The sequence below is a fragment of the Cuculus canorus genome, chromosome Z, assembly GCF_017976375.1.
Source record: "Cuculus canorus isolate bCucCan1 chromosome Z, bCucCan1.pri, whole genome shotgun sequence".
Lineage (NCBI taxonomy): Eukaryota > Metazoa > Chordata > Aves > Cuculiformes > Cuculidae > Cuculus > Cuculus canorus.
Genome location: NC_071441.1, coordinates 68881553 through 68902991, shown reverse-complemented (window position 1 = coordinate 68902991; position 21439 = coordinate 68881553). Strand labels below are relative to the sequence as shown.

The window sequence follows — 21439 nt, the reverse complement described above, 5'->3', positions numbered from 1 at the left end:
CTTCATCTCAGATCCTGTAGGGAAGTACTAGAAGCAAAAGGCTGTGTTCAAGCAATTCCCATAGAGGGGCAGTGACTCTAGAGGCATGTTTTTCAGAGAGGTTATTCCACCTGGATTACTGCTTATCCAGCCTAGTGCCATGACACCATGGCACTCTCTTTTGGAGAGCCCCTAAGTTGTCCCAACCATCCTTTGCTCCCGCAAAGAGCAGGAAACTTGCCAAGTCAGCTGTATGTCATTACTGGTTAGTATCCAGTCAGAGAGCTGGATTACTGAGTGGCTTTAAAGACCTGGTTCTCCTTAGATTTCATTTAAGGACTGCTAATTATACCAATTGAGCATTACAGGCATGCAGTACCACCATCAGTACCCTAAGATGACAGTGCCATTTAAAATGGTTGGTTTTTTAGCCAGACCAGTAAGCATAAGGTCACTGGGGTTAGAACACAGAGGAGGAAAATAAAAACAGCACAGGGAAGGAGAGATGAGCATTTTTAGGAGCAGTGCATGGTTAGATTGTTTTCTGTCAGTCGTGAAACTAGGCTTGAAAATACCCTGCTATCTTGTACATTCTGGGAAAGAAAATGTCCAGCAAACTGGGAAAGCAGTTGCGGAAGTGTGTCTTAGGGCATCTGATATGGGATGCTGTATGCATTCACATACTAGAAAGCAGCAGGGAAGAAACCTCTGTGTATCACAGAATGCCAGATTGGAAGGGACCTCAGGGGTCATCTGGTCCAACATTTTAGATGATGTGTATTTTAAATGAGACAGCCCAGAACCCTGTCAAGTTGAGCCTTGAAAGTGTAGAGGAATCCACCACTTGCCTGCGGAGATTATTCCAATGTTTAACTGTTCTCATGGGGAAAAGCTTTCTTCAGGAATCTCCCCAGGATCAACTTATACCCATTACCCTTTGTCTTTTCCATGTGACTCATAAAATAAGAGTCTCCATCCTCCTGGTAGACACCTTTTATGTACTGGTACATGGTAATATGTTCTTCCATAAGTCTTCTCGAACCAAGGCTGAACAAACACAGTTTTCTCATCCTTGCTTCCTATGGAAGGTACGTACGATGCTGGTGAGCCCTTTAGTGGAATATTGTGTCCAGCTATCAACAATTCAGTCTTTAAAATGGGCGTTAAGATTGAAAAGTGTTCAGAGATGAGCCACAGTATGACTTATGTTTGGAAACTGCCTTACAGTAAAACACTTAAACAGCTCAACTTAGTTTATTGAGGAGAAGTTTAAGTAGTGATTTGATTACCATCCATTAGTTACTTGAAGGGAGAGGAAGGAGACATCTTACAGAACAGAGCTCTTTTATCTTGCTTTTTCATCTGTTACAGAATCTAGCAACTGGAAGTAGAATTCAGAGATCTCAGAGAGCTGGAAATAAATTGGATTTTTAATGGTGGAAGTAATTAAGCACAGGGACAAATACAGGATTTATTCATCACAAAGGTGTCTTTTGGCCTTAGAATATATAAATCTGCATTGGACTCTTCCATCATTAATTCTAACAAGATGTAAGTTGCATTGTAAGTTCCCAAAGTTAGATAGCTTGTCATTATTCCTAGGGCAGAATGGTACAAAGAAATTGTATAAGACCCCATTAAAGACTTTTTCTTCAAAGACTTTTCTCTTCTGTCTTTTGTTCTGGAGATGAGTGAGCATCATTTTTCAACAGAGTGGATCAGTAAAAACCTGAAGGAAATCTGCCTAATTTAGCGTTTTCATTAGAGTTAAAACTTGTGAGATTTCAAAACTCTTCCTAGCTTATCTTTGTTTTTTTGCTGCTGCAAAACCAAAATACAAATACATCAGTATAACTTTTTTTTTTTTCTCTGCTGATCTCTGCTTAGGGAACTCAATCATAGTTTTCAATTCTTCCCTTCATGCTCAGTAATGTTTTGCTAGATTGCCAGACTGCCAGAATGTACACAGGAGTATCTGGATGTTAACCTCCACTGAGTGATATTATTGGCCACTTCAGGTTAAGATTCTGTCAGGAATGCATTAAAAATTCTGGCCACTGATGAATAAGTGCAGACCAAATTATCACTATTCAGCAACTTCTAACACCAGAACAGTGTAGAAAACTCTGCATTTTCCGTGGTTGGGGTTTTGTTGTTGTTTTGTTTTTTAAATAATATTCTCAGTGCTGCATGTTTTGCCATCAAGTGCATTACTTTGCTGTAATATATGTAAGAGAGGAAAAAAGTGAGGTTAGGATATTGTAAGATTAAGTCAACTAGAGAAGGCAGGAAAGGTTATTTGGGGATGCTAAAATGTCGGTATCATTGAGGAATCTAAGCAGTGAATCACGTAACAAGATTTGAGTTGTGTCTTCAGCAACTCCTCTACACTTCTGTATTCCTGGATATAAGATAAGGAGAATACAACTTTGCTGTGTGAAGAACTTGAAATTTACTCTGTGTACAAAATGGGGTAATCTAGGCATCCTTAGTTTTTCAACATAATTGCACTGGATTTAGTTCATTGCTAAATTTTAGTAGGAGACTGCTGTTGGAAAGAGTTTCATCTGCAATAAAACAAATGCAGGAAGTATTGCTCCAAGAGCTATTGCTCATTCAGCCTTGAGTTATCCTCATCAGATTCCTCCAGGTATTAGCGAGCTGACTGGGACTCACTAGTACTTCCCAGCTCCTCCAATCAAACATTGCCTGAGGGAGTGGTTGCAGCACTGTGTAAGTAATCTTCATAGAGAGACAGTTCTACCAACTTTTATATTGTTTGGTGAATTCTTATGAGAGAAGCCAGCACAGCAGGTTCTCGAGATGATGACACTGTGGATGTCAGATTGTATATGCCAAGGATTTGAAGTTTGGAGATGTTTGGCTCAGCCTTCCTGGGCACACTTGATGCTGCATGACTGTGTATTTGTGTCCAAGATGTAAGGCTATGGTCAGAACAGGATCACCCTGGAAAAACACTGGAACTGTTTTTCATGTTCTAACATTTTTGTTTGGTGTTTGGTCTCTGAAGTGTCTGTTTCACCCTTTTTTTTGGTTTCCAGGCAGTTTAGCTTTGTCTTTCCCAGAGCCAGATGCAGCCCCTTCAAGTACAGGGAGGTGCCCTGTACTCTCTTCCCCATGTTGGCTCACAGAGGATCAGAGAGTGATGCTCTGGAGCAGCACATACTTTCTAGGTGCTGTGCAGTCCCACGCTTCTCCCTCTGAAGAAGTGCTGGACACAAGTCAGGAGACAGGAGATAAGGGGGAGCTAAGCTCCTCTTTAACTCTCACAGTGAATCCATGGTGTTGACTAGACTTGTAGTCTAGTTTGGTTTATGTAGTGGTTGGCTTCCCTGAGGTGGGAGTCTAAGAAGCTGACTGCCTCTAAAGAAAGGTGGATGTTTCTTGTGTATATAAATGCCTGATGAGCAGGAATAACAAAACCAGAGCTCTAGTCTTCTCAGTTATATCAAGTCAAAGGAGAAAAGGCAATGAACAGGAAGTGAGATAAAGAAAAGTCCCTTTAAACATAGGATATATATTCTCAGCTGTGAAGGTGGTGAAGCAGTGGAACTGTATCTGCACAGCCTAGAGAGGTTGTGGAGATATCTCTTTGGAGATGTTAAAAGCCTGGCTCAACACAGTCCTGGGCATCATGCTTTAGCTGACCCTTCTTTAAGAAGAAGGGGTTGGACCAGATGACCTGCAAAGGTGCCTTCCAAACTTAGCTGTTCTGTGATTCTTTTTTCTTTCTTTTTTTCATCCTTTATCCATCATGTCTAAGTGTGAGTCAAAATCTGGCCCATAGTTTGCACAGATACTTGATGCTTCATGTGAGCCTATTGGACCAGGTGCAGTTCCCCATAACAGGTAGTTGCTGTTTGGGAGTTTCACTCTGAAGGATCCTGTCTCTTCTTCCTATAACTGCCTTTCTTTTCCTCCTGCCTTTGATATCTGATCCAAGGATAGCTTTTAGCTATTGCTTTGTTGCCATATCCATTGTGAACTGGCTTTATTTGAGAGTAAGAAATATAAAAATTACTTCTGCTTTCATTCTTTTTTTTAGAAAACTAATAGTTTTTATTTGAAATCTACTTTTAGTAGGTGTTAAAATCTTAAAACCCACTTGTACTAGCCACCGATCATACACTTTACATGTCTGCTAAAGACATACAGTATTTCATGTACTTAAAATAAAAGCAAGACAAAGCCCCAAATTTGTGCAAGAAGAACTGAATATCTGATCTATGTTCCAGCCTCACACAAAGAGGAATGCTGAAAGATACTGTCCAGAGTTAATGACTGATAGCTGGCTGCATAGGGGAATGGGAAGAGGACCATTAAGGACCTCAAGGAGATGCTCAACCACAAGTTAATAGGGACCTAGGGAGCATTCTAGAAAAAAGAAAAAATCACTATTTTTATGCCCTGTGTTTATACACTTCCCTAAGCATTCAATTTAACTGCTGCTGGAAGTGGGATAAGGGCAGGTGCCTGAACTGGAAGGGCTGCTCTTAATATTCACTGTTTCTTGAAGTATCCACCTGTGCAAAATTGACTGCAGGTTGGCCTGTGTGTATAACTCTGCTTCTTCTTTGATTCTCAATCAAATCTGGGTCTTCTGCCAAATGTCTTCAGAAAAGTTCTCTGAGCTGCAATACCCTTTCTAATTGCCTCCTCCACAGTCTCGGCTGTATGCGTCCATCTCATCAGGCATCTGTCTGCTTTCAAGAGGCCACAGCACCGTCGTAAAACTCTAACATTCCTGCCTTTTAATTATGGCATACGTAAGCATTTCCTGCAGTGTATTCATCCCCCTCAGAGCTCTTCAGGACAGAAATACTGAGACGCTGGCAGCCTGGCTTGTTTGCAATAATAACAGGCTAGTGTGATTATCCAGAGGCAGCATATATATAGATTTCCATTTGTTGCATGATCCTGAGGATTTCTGTATGTGTGCCTCCTGAAAGCCCCTGACTTGGCCACTTGATGGCACTCTTAAATATTTAGTTGGTTGCAAATGCTATCAAGTATGACAGGTTTTTAGACACAGAGGAAACAGAGTCTCAGGTATTAAATAGTGAAACACTATCGAGATTGCAGCTTAAGCCGACCAAAACAAGAAAGGCAGGAGCAAGAGTTCAGCTGGTTGTGCTGATTGCTGCCAGATGTATAATGGCAGGATTAGCACTTGTCCAGTTTCCCAGCTCCAGAGTGCTCTGCTGGGACAAGTGCTCTCTCCTGAGTTCTGGAGCAAGGAAGTGCCCTCCGCTCCCTGGTTTCTGAGGAGCTATGGGAGTGAGTTATACGTGATTGTTAGTCTGTCTAGCTGAGGTTCAAAACATAAATGCATTCCTTTAAACAACGAGATTGTTGCTGTTGACATCATTGATACATGGAACTTTTCCAGCCCCCGTCGGTAACCCTTTTCCTCCCTCATTCATGATGTGTAATGTCAGAAGTGCTGTGAGAAGTACAGAGAAGAAAGGACTAAGACCACAATAGCTGGTCTTGGCACAGCAGGATCTGGAATACAGGTGTCCCCATTGCTAGTCATGTGCTTTTATCATACAAGACAAAGAAATGGACTGTCTCCCCATTTTATTTGAGTATCTTCAGAGCATATGTTAGCATTCATAACATATCAGTAATTGCACAATTACTGTTTAGATTGTAAAACCAAGCCCTTATGATTTCCTTATTTACAGAAGAAAATGTAAAAGACAATTGTAGTGCCTGCTAGACTTATCATGCAAAACCCTATCTGATCAGAATGAAAAAAACTCTGGTTTTACCTATGGCATTGCAAACTTAGCCCTTCTCTTTTTTGCAGTGCCTCCTTCTTGTTTTGCAGTGCTCACCTGTTTGCCTTTATGTGAACCATAAGGAGTGAGCCAAGCTGCGAGTCAGATCCTTGAGTCAAATCTGCTGATTTCTGGAAGTTGCTACATGTTTTTATTCTGTTCTCCCTTGTTCTCCTCTGCCTCTGAGCCTCTGTGATTGCATGCACTGACAAACAATGCACTGTTCCAAGTGTTTCCTAAGTCTCCCATTTGACTGTGGTCTCTCTTGTACTATCTGCGCCAGATGATATTTTAGAGTAAGATGCAAACATACCTGACAGCTCATTTTCTTAAAGGCTGTTCGTGTCTATCCATCTGTGCTTCTGAGGTGTGTGCCTTGCCTCTGACATGTGCAGAGCCCACAGCAGTTGTTAGGACTGCAACACGGCCTCAGGAATGGTATAAATGACAGCTTGTGTTGTTATCTGTCAATTTTGTCTTTTCTAAAATGTCCAAAAGACTTAGAAATTCTGGTTTTTTATCTTTTCCTATACAAACTGCAAGGTCTGTGCTTCCTAAGCAGAGCCCCAGCTACTAACATAAACTTGATCTGGAGCACCAGGAATTAGTCCAGCAGCTGTGAGAGGTGTCAAGCAGAATGTTAAATTTGACATTCAAACATCTGAATCAGCAAAACCCAAAATAATCTACAACTTGCCACCACTACACTGATGGACTTGCTCAGAGCTTGCAGAGCGTTCAGTGTTAACGCTGCTAACTGGAGGGTCCATATTTCCCTGGGATGGGAAGTGCCCAGGCTTGCTCAGTTTGGTCCAGTGCCAGTGGTCTCCACAGGAGGGTTCAACTTCCACTGATGAATGTCAGAAAATAAATTCTGTTGGAGTTACCATCTGAGACAGTGTCCCAGAGGGGGTGCTGTTGGGATCCTGGTGGCCCTGGAGCCAGGCATTGTTTTTGTTGGTCCTCTGGATGGAAATACGAACTCACAGCAGATGAAATGTGTGACTGATGAAAAAGCAGGTGGAGTTGTAAATCATGCTGAGAACAGGGATGTAGTACAGAGAGATTAATCTTGTGCTAAACTGGAATTATTCAAACCAAATGCATTTTAATGCAGCCAAATATAACATTATACCTCTCTAAACAAGGAGGAGTGCTGTGTTTTGGAAGGCAGCAACTCTATTAAAAAGGAAAAAAAAAAGGCTTTTGTGGACAAGCAATAAATTTCTGCTCCCAGTGTGATATTTTGGCAAGGAGGGCGGACATGATCCTGGTGTGCCAACAGGGAGTGCTGAGTGGCAGCAGAGATATGGTTTAAGCATTGGTGAGACTGATACTGGAATATTACGTTTGGTTCTGAAACCAGCAATTTTGCAAAGCATGCAAAAAGCATGTAGATTGTTCAGGAAAGCGCCCCAAGTTAGTTAAGATGCCCTAAAGGTGAAGAGAAGAAAATACCCAGTTGCAATCTGGACTGCAAGTGAATTTTGTCTGGCCCTAGCACAAGTCCTAGGCATGTGATGTTGTCCACATATCTGTGGAAAAAAATCTCAATGTTCTACTCTTCTTCATCTCTGTTGAGAAGTGGCTTTATGTTTGCAGCTGTGCAGACAACGCCTTTGACTGGTGTGTCAAAGCCCATGCTGGCTCCCAGCTTTTTGCTGAGTGGGACAGTCTCTGCAAGGCTGCTGAAAATAAATGAGATTTTTGAGTTCAGGCTGTGAAGGTTATCAAAAGTGTGCTGGAAGGTGACTAGTATTGAGTTTTAAAGCATTTTAATGAAGAGAAAGACGTCCTTCATCCAATCAAGATAGGCATGGTAAGAATTAACAGTGGGAAGTCAGATAAGTCAAATAAGGAATTAGGTGCAGCTTTTTAATCACTCAAAGCAATTAAACATTGAAACAAAGCACAAATTGAAACAGTATCTTCTTTGTGCTTGAGATTTTCAAATGAAGTATGCCTGTACCAGCCAAAACCAAGTTATGGGGCTCAAAATAGACTATACCAGTAACATTTGTCAGCTGTAAAATAGAGGAAGCCAGGCTCTCTGACCTTGAAATGCAAAGTAATTAATTCTCAAAACATTTTCTTTTCTGGGAAAGGACTGTTTTGAAAGTTCAGTGTTGGTCTTTTCCCTGCCCACAACATGCTTCACAGCCAGAGCCATAAGTGATCAGGGTTCGTGTCAGCACAGCAGTATACTCAAGTATGTCTGGGCATTTTTGGGATTAGGAACAGGACAGGCATTGGTGATCCCAGTTTCAATTTTTCAGGGATTCTGGGATGGGGCCACCCTGAGCAGAGCACTATGAAGCCCCAGTTCTGCTTGCTGCTCTTCCAGCTTGCAGTAGTGCCTTTGGCAGTCCCTTTCCCTGCTCTTTCTCATTCCTTTGGCTGTAGAAGGGAGCGCTGTGGATACAGGCTTAAAGCACTCTGAAGTGTTATAAAACTTCCAGTTATTATTGTTACTTCTCAAGAGCTTTTGAAAATACATTCAGCACATGCCCAAATTCTCTGAGCTCTTTGGAAAGATTTGTTCTTTCCTGATTTTTCTGAACTGTTGGCATACAGTGAAGCTTTAAGTGCCAGCCGTTTCCTTTCTTACAGCACACCCATTCTGCAACGGCAGCAAAGTGTGGAGTTGGCAGAGCTGTTTGAATAAGCCAGGAGAGAGTCTTGCTGAAGCAGCACAAGCTCACCCAGCATGTTTCTCAGCAGGTTAGATTAGCCTGTGCTTAGTGCCATGCTGCACAGCTTTTGCTTACTGACAGAAAAAAAATACCACAAGTATTGAGAATTCATTAATTTGAGACTTGCTCAGTCATCTGTCTATGCCATGCAGGCTATAGCACAGGCAAATTCTTACACTCTGCTCAGGGGTTTGTAAATCTGGATAATAATAATAATTTTCTTGGAGAAATTTTCTGGCCTGCAGATAACCTTTTTTTTTTTTTTTTGTCCTCTGCACTTTAAATAGCTGAAAGGCAAGAAAACATCTGAGCCATTTCTTTGGTTACCAGTTTTTTGTCTTTGAAACTTGCCTCTTCTCCCAAGGGAATATCGCCTAACGGAGTGTAAAGGACAGCCAACCACTTCCGTTGGCTTCTCAGAAACACAAGCCTAAAGGAGAGAGGCCCATCCAGAAAGCTCATCAAAGTGTGGGCATACCTAGGAAAATAGAGTAGATGTGCTTGTGCAGCTGTGACACTCAGAAACAAGCAGCTGCTCACAACGGTGCTTTTCCTTCTTGCTTTGTTTTCAGATGTGCTTTAGGGGGAGAAATGATAGATTTTAAGCACCAGTGATTCCTTTTAGCATGGTAATTTCTTGGTCCAAATCATATCAGCAAAGATGGTGGGCTTGATTTATAGAAAGCCATGTATCATAGGATCTAAGGCTGCAGTGTCTTGGGTTTTAAGTCCTCCAAACAGAAAGAAAATTGCCAGTTTATCACACAAGAATCTGTAGCACAGGCTTCTTGTCTAATAAAAATCTCTGCTTTTGACTCATGATCGTGGAGGTGGAGGGTCCCCACATTGAGCTTTATTATGTGCATGCAGGAATTACCCAAGCATCGTAGTTCCTAGCCTGAGAATACTGGTTTAGCCACTAACCATTTTGAAGGAAACTGGGGATAACCATGTGTGCCTTAGAGGGTTTTTTTGTGAACCAAGACAAAAGGATGCAAATGTAAAAACTTCTGTCCAGCAAACAAAATCTTCTGATCTGACCTTGAATGTTTACTGAATCTTTAAATTCAGCTGAGGAAAACTATAAATGAAAAATCATACAATAGGTTAGTGGTTTGGGTTGGAAGGAATCTTAAAGTTCCCACATCTTATACTGGACCAGGCTGCTCAAAGCCTCATCCAGCCTGGCCTTGAACATTTCCAGGGATGGGGCTTCCATGACTTCTCTGGGCAACATGGACCAGTGCTTCACCAACCTTAAAGTGTAGAATTTCTTCCTAATAGCTAACCTAAATCTCCCCTCTTTCAGCCGTTATTCCTTAACCTATCCCTACACGCCCTTGTAAAAAGTCCCTCAGGCAGTTTTCCAGGAGACTGTTTCAGTACTGGAAGGCTGCTATAAGGTCTCTGTGGACCCTACTCTTCTCAAGGCTGAACAACCCCAATTCTCTCAGCCTGTCTTCTTAGGAGAGGTGCTCTGGGACTCCATATTCTCCATGGACTTCTCTGGACCTACTCCAATAGGTCCATGTCCTTCTTATGTTGGGGACTCCAGAGCTTTATGCAAGACTCCAGGTGGAGTCTCACGAGAGCAGAATAGAGAGGGAGAATCACCTCCCTCCCCATGCTGGTCACACTTCTTCTGATGCAGCCTAGGATACCTTTCTGGGCTGCAAGTGCACATTGCCAGATCATGTTGAGCTTCTCATCCACCAGCACCCCCAAATCCTTCTCTTCAGGGCAGCTCTCAATCCATTTTCCACCCAGCCTATATTTGTGCTTGCAATTGCCCCAAACTAGATGCAGAACCTTGCTCTTGGCCTTGTTGAACTCTGTGAGGTTTGTACAGGCCCATCTCTCATGCCTGTCCATGTCCTTCTGGATGGCATCCCTTCCATCCAGTATGTCCAGAAAAATGTATTAAAATGGACACTTAGTAAGCATCATAATGAAAGATTTAGATGCCTTTCAGATTTTTGTTTTCCCTGAACAGTTTGGTGATATCACAGTGATATTCTGAGGTACTTCACTACCGCTACCTCAGTTTTGGTTGTTCTTCAAAAGAGGTTGGGTTGAATCTGTCCAGTTTTAAATGCAAATGCAGATGAATATTTTAGACAGCAATAATAGCTGGCTTGAAAAGTGTTTCTAATTGCATGTGATGCTTACAGGCTCAGTTGTCTGGATTGAGATTGGTAAACCTGCTGTCTGCATCTTTCATTACCAAAACTTCTCTTGCCACGTACACTTGTTAGCTTGTCGGGGACTGAAATTTAACCTCCACTCAGGTGAACACTGAGGGTCCTCATGACACGCAACTCTTCCTCATTACAGCAAGAGTCTGTTCACTCTCTTCTTCTTGCTGTGCTAACTTGTGTCCTCCTGTAAAGTAGAACAATTCCTGCTGGCACTGATTGCCAGTGTAACTGCTGAGATATAGTATCTCCAGCCCCCGTATCTCAGAATAACAGCACTTTGTAGGCCTGCATGGAACAGATACTTTCTTCTCTTCTGCTTGTATATCCACATGGTTCAGAGCAGCTATCCCAGATCTGAAGCTGCTGCTTTCACCTTCAGCAGTGGTGCAGCCATTGTTAGCTGCTGGGTCTGCACCCTCTGCCTTGCTGTGTGCTCTGTGGTCTTCTAACATGGTTTCAGCAAGCTACCTGCATCCTGAGAGACCAGCTACACATGATTTGGGACACACTGCAGTGCTCTGCTAGTTTTTACAGAAAAAAAAGCATAAACCTTTCTCTTGAAAAGGCTATGCTTCAAAGATCTACCACAGATATGCTGCTGTGGGTATGAGCTGTCTCTGACATTCTGGAACACTGAATATCACTAATGAAACAAGTCCTTTTATTTTCATTTATTAAAGAACAAGTTGGTACATCGCAGTTCAGTAGTCTACATGAGAATTCACCTTCATTGAAATGGATTTATATGCCTACTCTCAGAAGGTTATTGTTTTACTGGAATTTATGTGCTGTGCTTCAGTGTTAATTGTGGATTATTCTCATCATTTTTCCTTTCATCAGAAATAGGCTGTACTTTAGCAATTATATCATCCAGAAAAAGCCCTGGCAGAATGAAGCATGGGATTCAGTTGCCAGATTTAGACACCCAAATGCAGGTCTCTGTGTGGCTGTCTATCTGACTGCTTCTGCTGCTATTGGTAGAGATCAATTAGTCCACTTCACTGACTGTAGAAAACCTGCCCTTGCTCTCTGAGCTCCGTTGACTGCAATTGTCAGCATTCTACTGACTGTCAAACCCTACTTAATCCAAGAGATGAAACCCACTCATTGTCTCCTTTAAGGTATGAAATATCGTGGATGTGGGTTAAACTACAGGTGTGTGAATAATGCACAGACAGCCACACATGGCCCTGCATTTGGATGTCTTAATCTGCACAATGAATCCCATACATCATTCTGCCAGATCTACTTCCCAAGACCTTGCTTTCCCTCTACCAGGCTAACTTGTTTTCTGAAGCTGCTGAATTATTTTAACCAATAAAAGCCTGCACCATCATCTCCAATTGAGGAATGTGGTGGCCCAATCAAAGGAGAGAGGAGCATTTCCAAAAAGCAATGGAGATCTTTGGTGGCTGAATCACTCTCTGAAAGGGTGTCTTCTTTGCTGTCTGTGTGGTGAGCATGGGGGACAGCTGTTTGAGGCCCCTCAGCACAGTGCCTACAGATAGAAAATTAATGTCTGCCGCAAACTTTCTGGAAACACATCTGGCTGGTCAGCACACTCCAGGAGAAATAAGAGTATGAAACAGGTTGAATTCGAAGGCTGTCCAAGTGATTTGGCTTCATAGTCCATTCTGCTCTGAGTCACTCTTGGTAGGTCATTCCCATGTACTTCCCAAGTGGTTTTGCTCCTGAGAAGAAAGATTCATCGTTATCACGGCTGGATCTCTGCTTAATACCAGTTCAAATGACTTTATTTGTCTAAGAACAAAGAAAATTCTGTGAATTCAAGGGACAGGGCAATTTCTGATGAAGAAAGCTAGTTCACTTCCTTTTCAGCTAGAATTCTAGGAATAAACGTCCTTCTCTTAAAAAAAAAAAAAAAAGGTTTAAAAAATATTATTTGGGTTCAGATGTGTTTAAAGTAATGCCAGAATTGGAATCTTGCCTTTCTGCAAAATAAGGAAGCCATTTCCCCTTCCTGGTCCCAGTGTACAAGAGACCTGTAGAATATTTCAACAATCCAAATGCAAAGCAGCAGCAATAGTTTTGTTGACTTGTGAGTTCTTTGAGTGTTCTTTATGTGGCCCTGATAAATTTGAGGTAAGCAATGTTTGAACCTTCATGCTGATTTGGGATCAACTTGCTGCCAAGGAGACTTCTCTGAAGTTAGTGTTATCACTCGGGCACACATTTACTAAGTCCTTATCCTACAGGCTGGTCAAAATGTTAAGAAAGGTAGGAAACACTTTTAAAAGGAGGTGACTGTTCCGGGAGTAGGACATGTAATGGGTACTTGAAACACAGAAAGCAGTAATTTGTTTCCCATATACTGTATGCTCAATGGCATTTGACAGTAAGAAAAAGTGCTTGGAGAGATGGCTAGGATACTGTCAAAGAAAGCATCACTTCCATAGATTAGGAAAGCTCCTTTGTTTCTGGAGAGTTTTATCTACATCAACAGCTTTTCTTCCCCTTTAAAAGAATTTGGAAATTGTTTTCTAGATGAGCAAAGAACCTGAGAATTTGCAGACAGTCAAGACTTGATTAAAATAACAAAAAGGAAAGATGGTCCTACTGAGAGCAGGGCAAGCTAATTTCAGACAGTGCAAATGAAAGGTGAGAGTAAATAGAAAAGAAAATGGGAAGTCTTGAAGAAAGAAAAAAAAGCTTCTGTGTCAGGCAAGGAGGATATGTTGGACATAAGCAGAAAGTAAGACTGTGGTGGCTTGTGCATTGTACAGTTATGTGCAATGATAGAAGATATCATGCTTTACAGATAATTCAATTAAATGCTCCTTCATTGCTTGAAGGAGCAATGGAGGCTCTAATATCAAATATTGCCAATACAGAAATAGACATGCCTCTATCTTTGTTTCAGCCTGCATGTCTGCAATGTTTGTGAAAATCCTAGTCTAAAGAAAGAAGTGTCCATAAGATATCTTTTTTTTCTTCTGCACTTTCCCTCCAGGGCTTCTTCAAGTCTCTCTCTGAGGAAAAAAAGTGCCAAAACATTAGGTTTTATGCATAAGCACGTTGTCTTCATGTACTGGGGGTGACATATTGATGGAGGAAAGGATGTCCGGATGTAGGCATGCCAACATGAGCTAAGTCCTGTGACTGATGTCTTTCCCACATGACTTCACATTCAGGTTGGTTTTAGGCGTAGGAGACTGATTTGACAGCAAAGCTTCTTCTTGTTTAGATGACTTCGTGAAGCAAGGCCACGGCATGCTCCTGCTCTACAGCCTGAAGAACCCCTCCTTCCCAGAGTATGTCTTCAGCAGTGAGAGTGGCATCATGTGCGTGGACTTTCATAATGACTACCCCTACCTCCTGGCAGTGGGCTTCTATGATGGCAATGTGGCCATCTACAACCTAAAGAAGGCAACGTCCCAGCCCAGCTACAAGAGTAGTGCTAATTCAGGAAAGCACATGGAGCCAGTGTGGCAGGTAAGGGTGCTTTTCCTTTCCTCTAACTGGGCTTTTATTTGGGATGAGTTTGGTCACAGCAGAAAAAGTGCTGTATGGGAAACATGTTGGTTTAATACATGCATTAGTGATTGATTATGAAGTTGTATTTCAAGTTAATTTTGAAATATGCAGAAAGGGAAAGCAATTGCATGAATCCTTGGTCCTCGATAGAAACTAAACATGTTAGCAAAAATCTGCTATAAACAATTATTTCTCTTTAATTTTCATTATTATAAATTACTTCTCTTTGGGGAGGAACTGATTTCTGTGTACAGCTGTGTGCAATGCTATTTATGTTCCAAATACAAAATCACAGGTTAGCAAGTGATGAGCAGTGTGTAAGACATACATATCAGCCCTAAAAGAGAGCTCTGTTGGGCACAATAAGCCCAGGGCCTGTGGGACTGGCTGCCGCTGGGATTCAAGGCATACTACCTTGTAGTTGACCTTGAAGTATCCTAGTGAATGAAAGATTGTTATGCGTAAGTAACACTTTCAAAGTAATGCCACTCTGGTATCTGTCACAAAGAGTCACAAGACGGATGATATTGTGAGGGACTGGGGTGAATAAGTTGCTACACCCAGCTAACTTTATAGTTATGTCTACAGCGTAATCTGATTTAAGATTGGAGCGCTGGAAGGTATATGCACTTCTGATCTTGTTTTTAACAGTGAAGTTGTGGCAGCACGTATTTCAGCATGGCCCATGTAAGCCTGCTGAGGTGCAGGGGTGTGTGTTTGGTTTCCTAACCTGGGCTACAGGTGTTGCTGCTGTTAACTGTTATTGTCACCTGATTTAGGCTGTCTAATGCGGTCATACCTCTAGGCACACCATCAATATTCCTTGTTCTTTGGCACATGCCATGCATGGATTACCCCCTACCCATGCCTTCTCCTTATTGCATGTTCCAGTAAAAGTCCAAGAAATCAAGGGGTCGTGATGGGACTGCAGATGAGCGTGGAATACGTCAAGAACAAGATCAGTGCTTGCTATAAACAGAGAGGTTATGCAAATGTAACATTTCAGAGACAACAGGAATTATATTCTTGCTGCTTATCTGTCCAAAGCTTTTCCTCTAATAGACATTTTCAGTTCTTCTTACAGGTTAACAGGTGCCCCAGCCATGAGTTGTTATAATAATAAAATGCAGCAGGCGTACACACACACACAGAGGCAGAGAGCTCCAAGATTCTCCAGTTGCTATTAAGGCTTCCACTAAAATAGCCTCACAAGACAGTAATTCCTATGAGCAGCTTTTCATGGCCTCGCTGTGGCATGCTACAGGAAGTCAATAATTGTTACTGCCCACTGTAGGCACCAGAATTCCAGACCATTTGAGCCCCAGGTGATATTGGGAAGGACACAGTGTGCTTAAGGGGTGTTACTAGTGGCCTCCTCCCTACAGACCAGAAGCAGGTACATTCAGCAATAAAAGAAGCCTGTATGGGGGTTTTAGAGGTAGGTTTATGTATGTCACTTGACAGCACTGTGGCTCAGAGGTGAAAAAAATTCATTAGGCACTCTAGGGATATAGCTCTGAAAAGGAGAGAAACTACCTCATGGATATGGATACTTGTAGGCATGAGTAGCCTCTAGCTTCTGATTGTTTTATTTCCAAACATTGAGCACTGAGAATCACTATTCTTAGTTTCCTTGCGCAATTAAGTACTGATACTTCTAGTAATCTGTACAGTGTTTGACTTGCTATGAAACTAGTGAGGAAGGGTAGTAATAAGGTGATTGCACAGTAATCAGGAGAGCTTGCACCTCTGTTGGAAAGATCTAAACTGTGGGCATTTGTCAATATCTGCCAGAAGGTTTAGATAAGGTTTTCTCCCAGTTTGATGGGAGGAAAAGGAACATGAAAGACTACCTGTTAGGTTGAGACACTGGGTTGTTATTTTTCATTCAGCATTAAACGCTTCTGGAAAGTGATGCCTTGTTTCTTATACTTAGTTCAAGGATGCTCTGTTCTCCTCCAGCAACACCCTAACTAGTCTGAAGTCTGGTCTTTGTATCGATCACCATGAGCACTCCTCACTTTTGTAGAGATTGCAAGCCTGTTGCTTTGAAGACCAATTAGAAAAGTAACAACGTTCTCCCGAACAATTAGGAGCCTTTGTTCCCTGGGCTGCCTGGCTCCTTCCTTTTGAAACAATACAGCCCTTTCACAATGGAAGAAAAATGGGAAATGAGTAAAGCAGGCTGACAGCTCTTTTTTTGTGCCATTTCATCTTCGGTTACTTAGTAATATCTCAGTAAGTTTGCGTAAAACAAAGCTGATGTAACATAGCCCATTATTAAATGCAAAATAGAATAATATAAATTTTCTAGTTCTGTTACCCAAGAATGAGTTTGTCTTCCTGATGCCACCCCCATATTTTTAAAGAGCACGGGTATGGCTTCTTACAGATGTGGCAATTGTCTTCCATGTATTAAGTGCTGCTGCATTGTAAATAATGGAAAATTCTGGTTTGTTTTAAATTACTCACTTCTAACTCCTTACTACCAATTGATTAAGATCCAGAGGGAGAAAGAAAGAAACACATAGACCTGTGAATGTGCATGCATGTGGTGCAACATGGCTGATGATACACCCACAAAACCTTAGGTCTTACAGATACTTATAATTGGAAATGGTCTTCTAGGTCAGTGAATTCAAGCCTCTGCTTTGGCTGCCAACACCAGCCTAAAAGGAGTCACCTTCTAGGAAACAACGTCAAACCTGTCATGTTTATCTAGGCAAAACCCTGTGTGGGGTTAAGCTGAACCCCACTTTAATTGAAATACAAGAATGCTGGAAATACAAGAAACCCCACTTTAATCCTTCTACAAGAAAGCTGGAGAGGGACTATTCATAACGGCTTGTGGTGATGGGACGAGAGGGAACAGGTATAAATGGGAGAGGGACAGATTTAAACTAGACATTAGGAAGAATTTCTTCACCATGAGAGTGGTGAGACACTGTAACAGGTTGCCAAGGGGGGTTGTGGCTGCCCCTGAAGGTGTTCAAGGCCGGGTTGGATGGGGCCTTGGGCAGCCTGATCCAGTGGGATGTCCCTGCCCATGGCAGGGGAGTTGGAACTAGATGATCTTTTACGTCTCTTCCAATCCTAAGTATTCTATGATTCTATGAAATAATACGCAAAGAGTCAGCAAAGTCCTCATACTCCCATTATCTCCAGCACCAAGTACTCCTGGAAAGCAAGACCCTGGACTGGGTATCTGTTTGAGCCAGTAGCTCAGTCCCAGGTTTTGGCTCTGGATGTTAATGGGTGGGACAACCTGACTAGACTTTGGTACCCAGAGCTGATGGAAGCAGGCTCTTCTACGGAGATGTGGGCTCTCCACAAGAAGCCTCTCTTTGCCAGCCTTTGAGCTTTGTTCTTACTTTCTCCCTTCTTTTTAAAAAAGATGATGATTAGGGTTTATTTGTAACTGAGAAAAGTGGCTTTTTTCTTACCTTTCATCTCTGGGATGTACTAAATATTTTAGATTTGAAGTGTTTGAAAGCTGGAACACTTCAGAAATGGGGGTTGATGTCAGAAACTATCTACTGGGTCAACATTTATTTCTGCTCTTCAGTTTCCCTCCTAAAACACATCTTATTCAACAAATTTGTTTCTACTCTGTGGATCTAGTTCATTTTCGTAGCAAACCCAAAGGACATTATTTCTGCTTGCTGCTGGGACTAGTACAGAGCCAATCCTGCTGCAGAAGGTTGGAAATGTTTTTATTTTTACTTGCTCGCTATCAGAATTGCTGACTAAATTCTCACTGCAGAATGTTGACCATAAGATCTGCAAAGGGAACATTTCTTCTCAGCTGTGGCAGGCTTGCCCATTTGCACAGCGTGGTTTGGAATTGGTGTTGAGAGATCACTGGTTAGAAAAGCAACATAGATCATCATTGATTTACTGAAGCTGATGTGGCATCCCTGAGGAGCTGATACATGGAGCTTCAGATGGCATACTGAAAGAATTATTTTCTGCTTGTGTTCACGCATGGGAAGAGAAAGGGTTGGGCACTGCTTGCTAATTCTTCGCCAAATGCCATTTATGTTAAATATGATGCTCGTGGTTAGGACAAAGAGGACAAGGCAGGGCAGTAATCTGCAAACTGACAGACAGCTTGCAGAATAGTTTCCCAGTGGATCTTGTGGAAGTCTGATTTCAAATATAAACCAGACAAAACACACTTGAGACTTGCTCACTGGAATTTGCCCTGTAGTTGCATGATCCCTTCTCCATCTCTACTTTATGTGTTCTAATCTAAGACCTTAAGTAACTCTCCACCTAATCTTAGCAGCTCATGAAACCACCCCAGACTCACTGAGGTCTTGTTTTGCTGATGGAAGTAAATGAATTCAGTTACAGAATCCTTTTAAAGTCAGCATGACCTGCTCTTCTCCACCGTGCTCTATGCTGCTGGGCACAGCTCCACAAAAAAGGACTTTCCAGGAAGCCAATTGTATTCGCTGCACATAGGAGAAGAAAAAGCATTTTGGTCGTAATCCACTGTCACACCAGCACATTGTTTTATTTCTGATGATGGTAGTCTCCTAAATCTGTCATCTGCAGTCCGACAAACAGATTTTGCAGCCTGTGAGATGTTACTGCTTCACATAATAATTTGTTCATTGGCTTCAGGCAAACAAAGAGTTTGATGCAAAGGAAATAAAAGCAAAAGAAAAGACAGAGGGTTGCTGTCAAGGTCAGAATGATGATCGGCGATCTTAGAACAGGCTCAACACCCTTCCTGTTGCCATCACTGCTAAGCAGCACAAAATAGGTGTTTGCTGAGGGTAGTTCAGTGAAAAAAACCTCATTCAACTGTGTAAGGATACAGTTAGGGGACAGGCTTAGAGGATGAACAAAGGTCTCGAGGAGAAAAAGAGAGCAACAGAGACCTAAAAGCAAGGAGTGTGGATCTGAGATAGGAATGAGGAACATCAGGATGCAAGATGACAAGAGGGGAGAATGTAGCCTGAAGAGATAATAGAGCAGTAACCCATGGTGAGGATCGTTTAGCACAAAAGCTCTATGTGATGCAAGCAAACGTCTCTTATACTAGGTCAGTGCAATGTCTACTTCCAGCCTCCCCCTCCAGCCCCAGCTTTCTTCTACTTTTTTTTTTTTTTGTTACCAGCCCTGACTTGCATACCTGTCCCAGTGCAAACAGGACAAAAAGTCTAATCAACCTCTGGTGCCCCAGGAGACCACTGTATACTACCTGGAGAGGTCACTTCAGTTATTCAGTGAATGCACAGAAGTACAGAGGAGTGGGAAGAGCATCCAAGGGCCAGACATTGTGCGTTTGGGGTCCAGAGATGTCAGTCTGCCAGAGGTTTCCTTGATGGAGTAGTCCTTACCTGCAGTCCTGCACCTTAGACTGAACTCTTCATACAGCTGTGCTGGTCTGTCAGGGACCTAACACTGCATTCCTAGCTGCAGCACTATGAGGCATTTAGTGGCCGACAAATATCTGTCATGTGTTTGCTCCCTTGTCTTCTCCTGGAAGGAAGCATGGGCAAAAAGGGCTGTGCTTGGGAAGGGCTGCTGTATGCTTGCTGTAGAATACAGGGTCAATATCAGGTGCTTTCTAGTTGTCCTTAGTCACCGGGAGAACTTGCTGCAGAGTCACAGCCCTGCCGGTGGAGGTTCTGTCTCCCACAAAGTCAAGTTTCACCGTATTTTGGAAAGGCTCTGCTGGGCCACAGAAGTTCATCTGAAAGCTTTGGGCTCATTTAGGCATGATTGAGGTGGCAGAAAGTACAAAACACTGCTGTGGATGAAATGCTGGATAAAATCTTTTGCAGCATGTTTGTAACTTGTTCAAATCCTTTAGGACGCTTCTTGAGCCAGTTTAAGGTTGGGCAAGGTAAGCATACAAATGCTTCTTCCTAATTAACTCTGACAATAATAAAGAAAATTCCTCATCTTTTAACTTCGATGTTGTATTTTTTGGGATGGTATCAGATGGTACCTTCTGGAGATTAAGATTTTGTAGCTGGTTATTTTTAAATTGTGCCTTGGGTATGGATTCTTGTGGGTTAGAAATTCTCTTGCTAAGAGTATCCCTTGCAGATCATGTAACGTGTTTGAAAAGAGCTGCTTCTGCTTTGATGCTGCTTTTCTCTCTGTACTTCATACAGATGCTGGATTTACTTTCTGTCTTCTTTTCTCACTGCTGCTTGCTAAATAGATTCTCCTCTAGTGCTGTATTGTTGTTGTCCTTTCTCTTTCTTTTACTTAAGATCCAAATCATCTTATTGTGGTTTTTCGGGTTGTTTACTTCTTTTCTGCTGTCTGCAAGCAGAGTGTAAGTAATATTCTTTGCCTTTTGGTTGTAATGATGCTAAACTTCACTAATAAAAATTAAGAGTCTCTGAAGGCCTTGAGTTGTTGGAAAATGTTAGCCTGAGGTTTAAAAGGGCAGAGAAATTGTAATGCATTTGTTTGTTGCTTGGATCTTTGAATCCCGTTCTGTTGCATTAAAATTAACTGAATATTTAATAAGAATCAGGAAACTATGTTAGATCCTAGCGGAAAAAATGTATTTCCTTACTGGCCTGTGAAATCGTTGTAGAAACTGTATGGACCAGATGGATTTTACTGGCACTGATGCAGCCTTGTGAAACAACAGAGTGCACCTGTGAAAATGATGAAACAGAGATAAGAGAATGGCAAGGGTAGAGCTAGAGGCAAGCTGGGCACTGGTGATGCAGGCAAGGTCATGCAGATATATAGCAAGATGTGAGGCTGGTTGCAGCTCTTCTCTTACCCCTGGTGCTGTGGGAGATGCCACAGCTCTGTGTGGGATCTGGAACCCTGAACACCTGGCAGGTCGCGGTGCTGTCTCTTACCTGTCCCTGTTGCAAGACTGCTTGATCCTTTGATGATGGGAACCTTCTCTCAGGCACATTACAGTTGCTGTCTCTTATTTAGCAGCATCAGACAGCTTGGGGATTTGGATGTGAGCCTGCCTGCTGTGTGTGTCTGCCTTCCCTGCGCACGAAGCAGGAAACTTCGTATTTTGTCTGTAAATTGGAGATCTTGCTCTATGACCACAGTCAGAATTGAAACCAAGAGCTGTGAATTGCTGTTGGTTAAATACCCCTGAACTTTGCGGGCCTCTGGCACCCATCGTTCAGCTGCGTGCTGTGTCTGACATGGCAACACGGCCGCTGGCGGGGCAAACGGGTGAGAGACTAAATATCTGGTTCCTCACTCCTCGGATGCTAACATACCAGCCTAATAAATACAGTGGGAAGTGCTGTGAGGGGAATAA

General features: G+C 42.3%; 1 protein-coding gene across 3 annotated transcripts in view; it reads left to right on the top strand.

Moving 5' to 3' along the window:
• Positions 1–21439, top strand: part of DNAI1 (dynein axonemal intermediate chain 1) — a 156075-nt gene that overhangs the window by 58083 nt on the left and 76553 nt on the right. For all 3 annotated transcript variants that reach the window (XM_054055264.1, XM_054055263.1, XM_054055262.1), the window contains one exon: positions 13880–14127. In XM_054055264.1, the coding sequence (XP_053911239.1) occupies positions 13880–14127 (248 nt within the window). The remainder of the gene's footprint in view (positions 1–13879; positions 14128–21439) is intronic.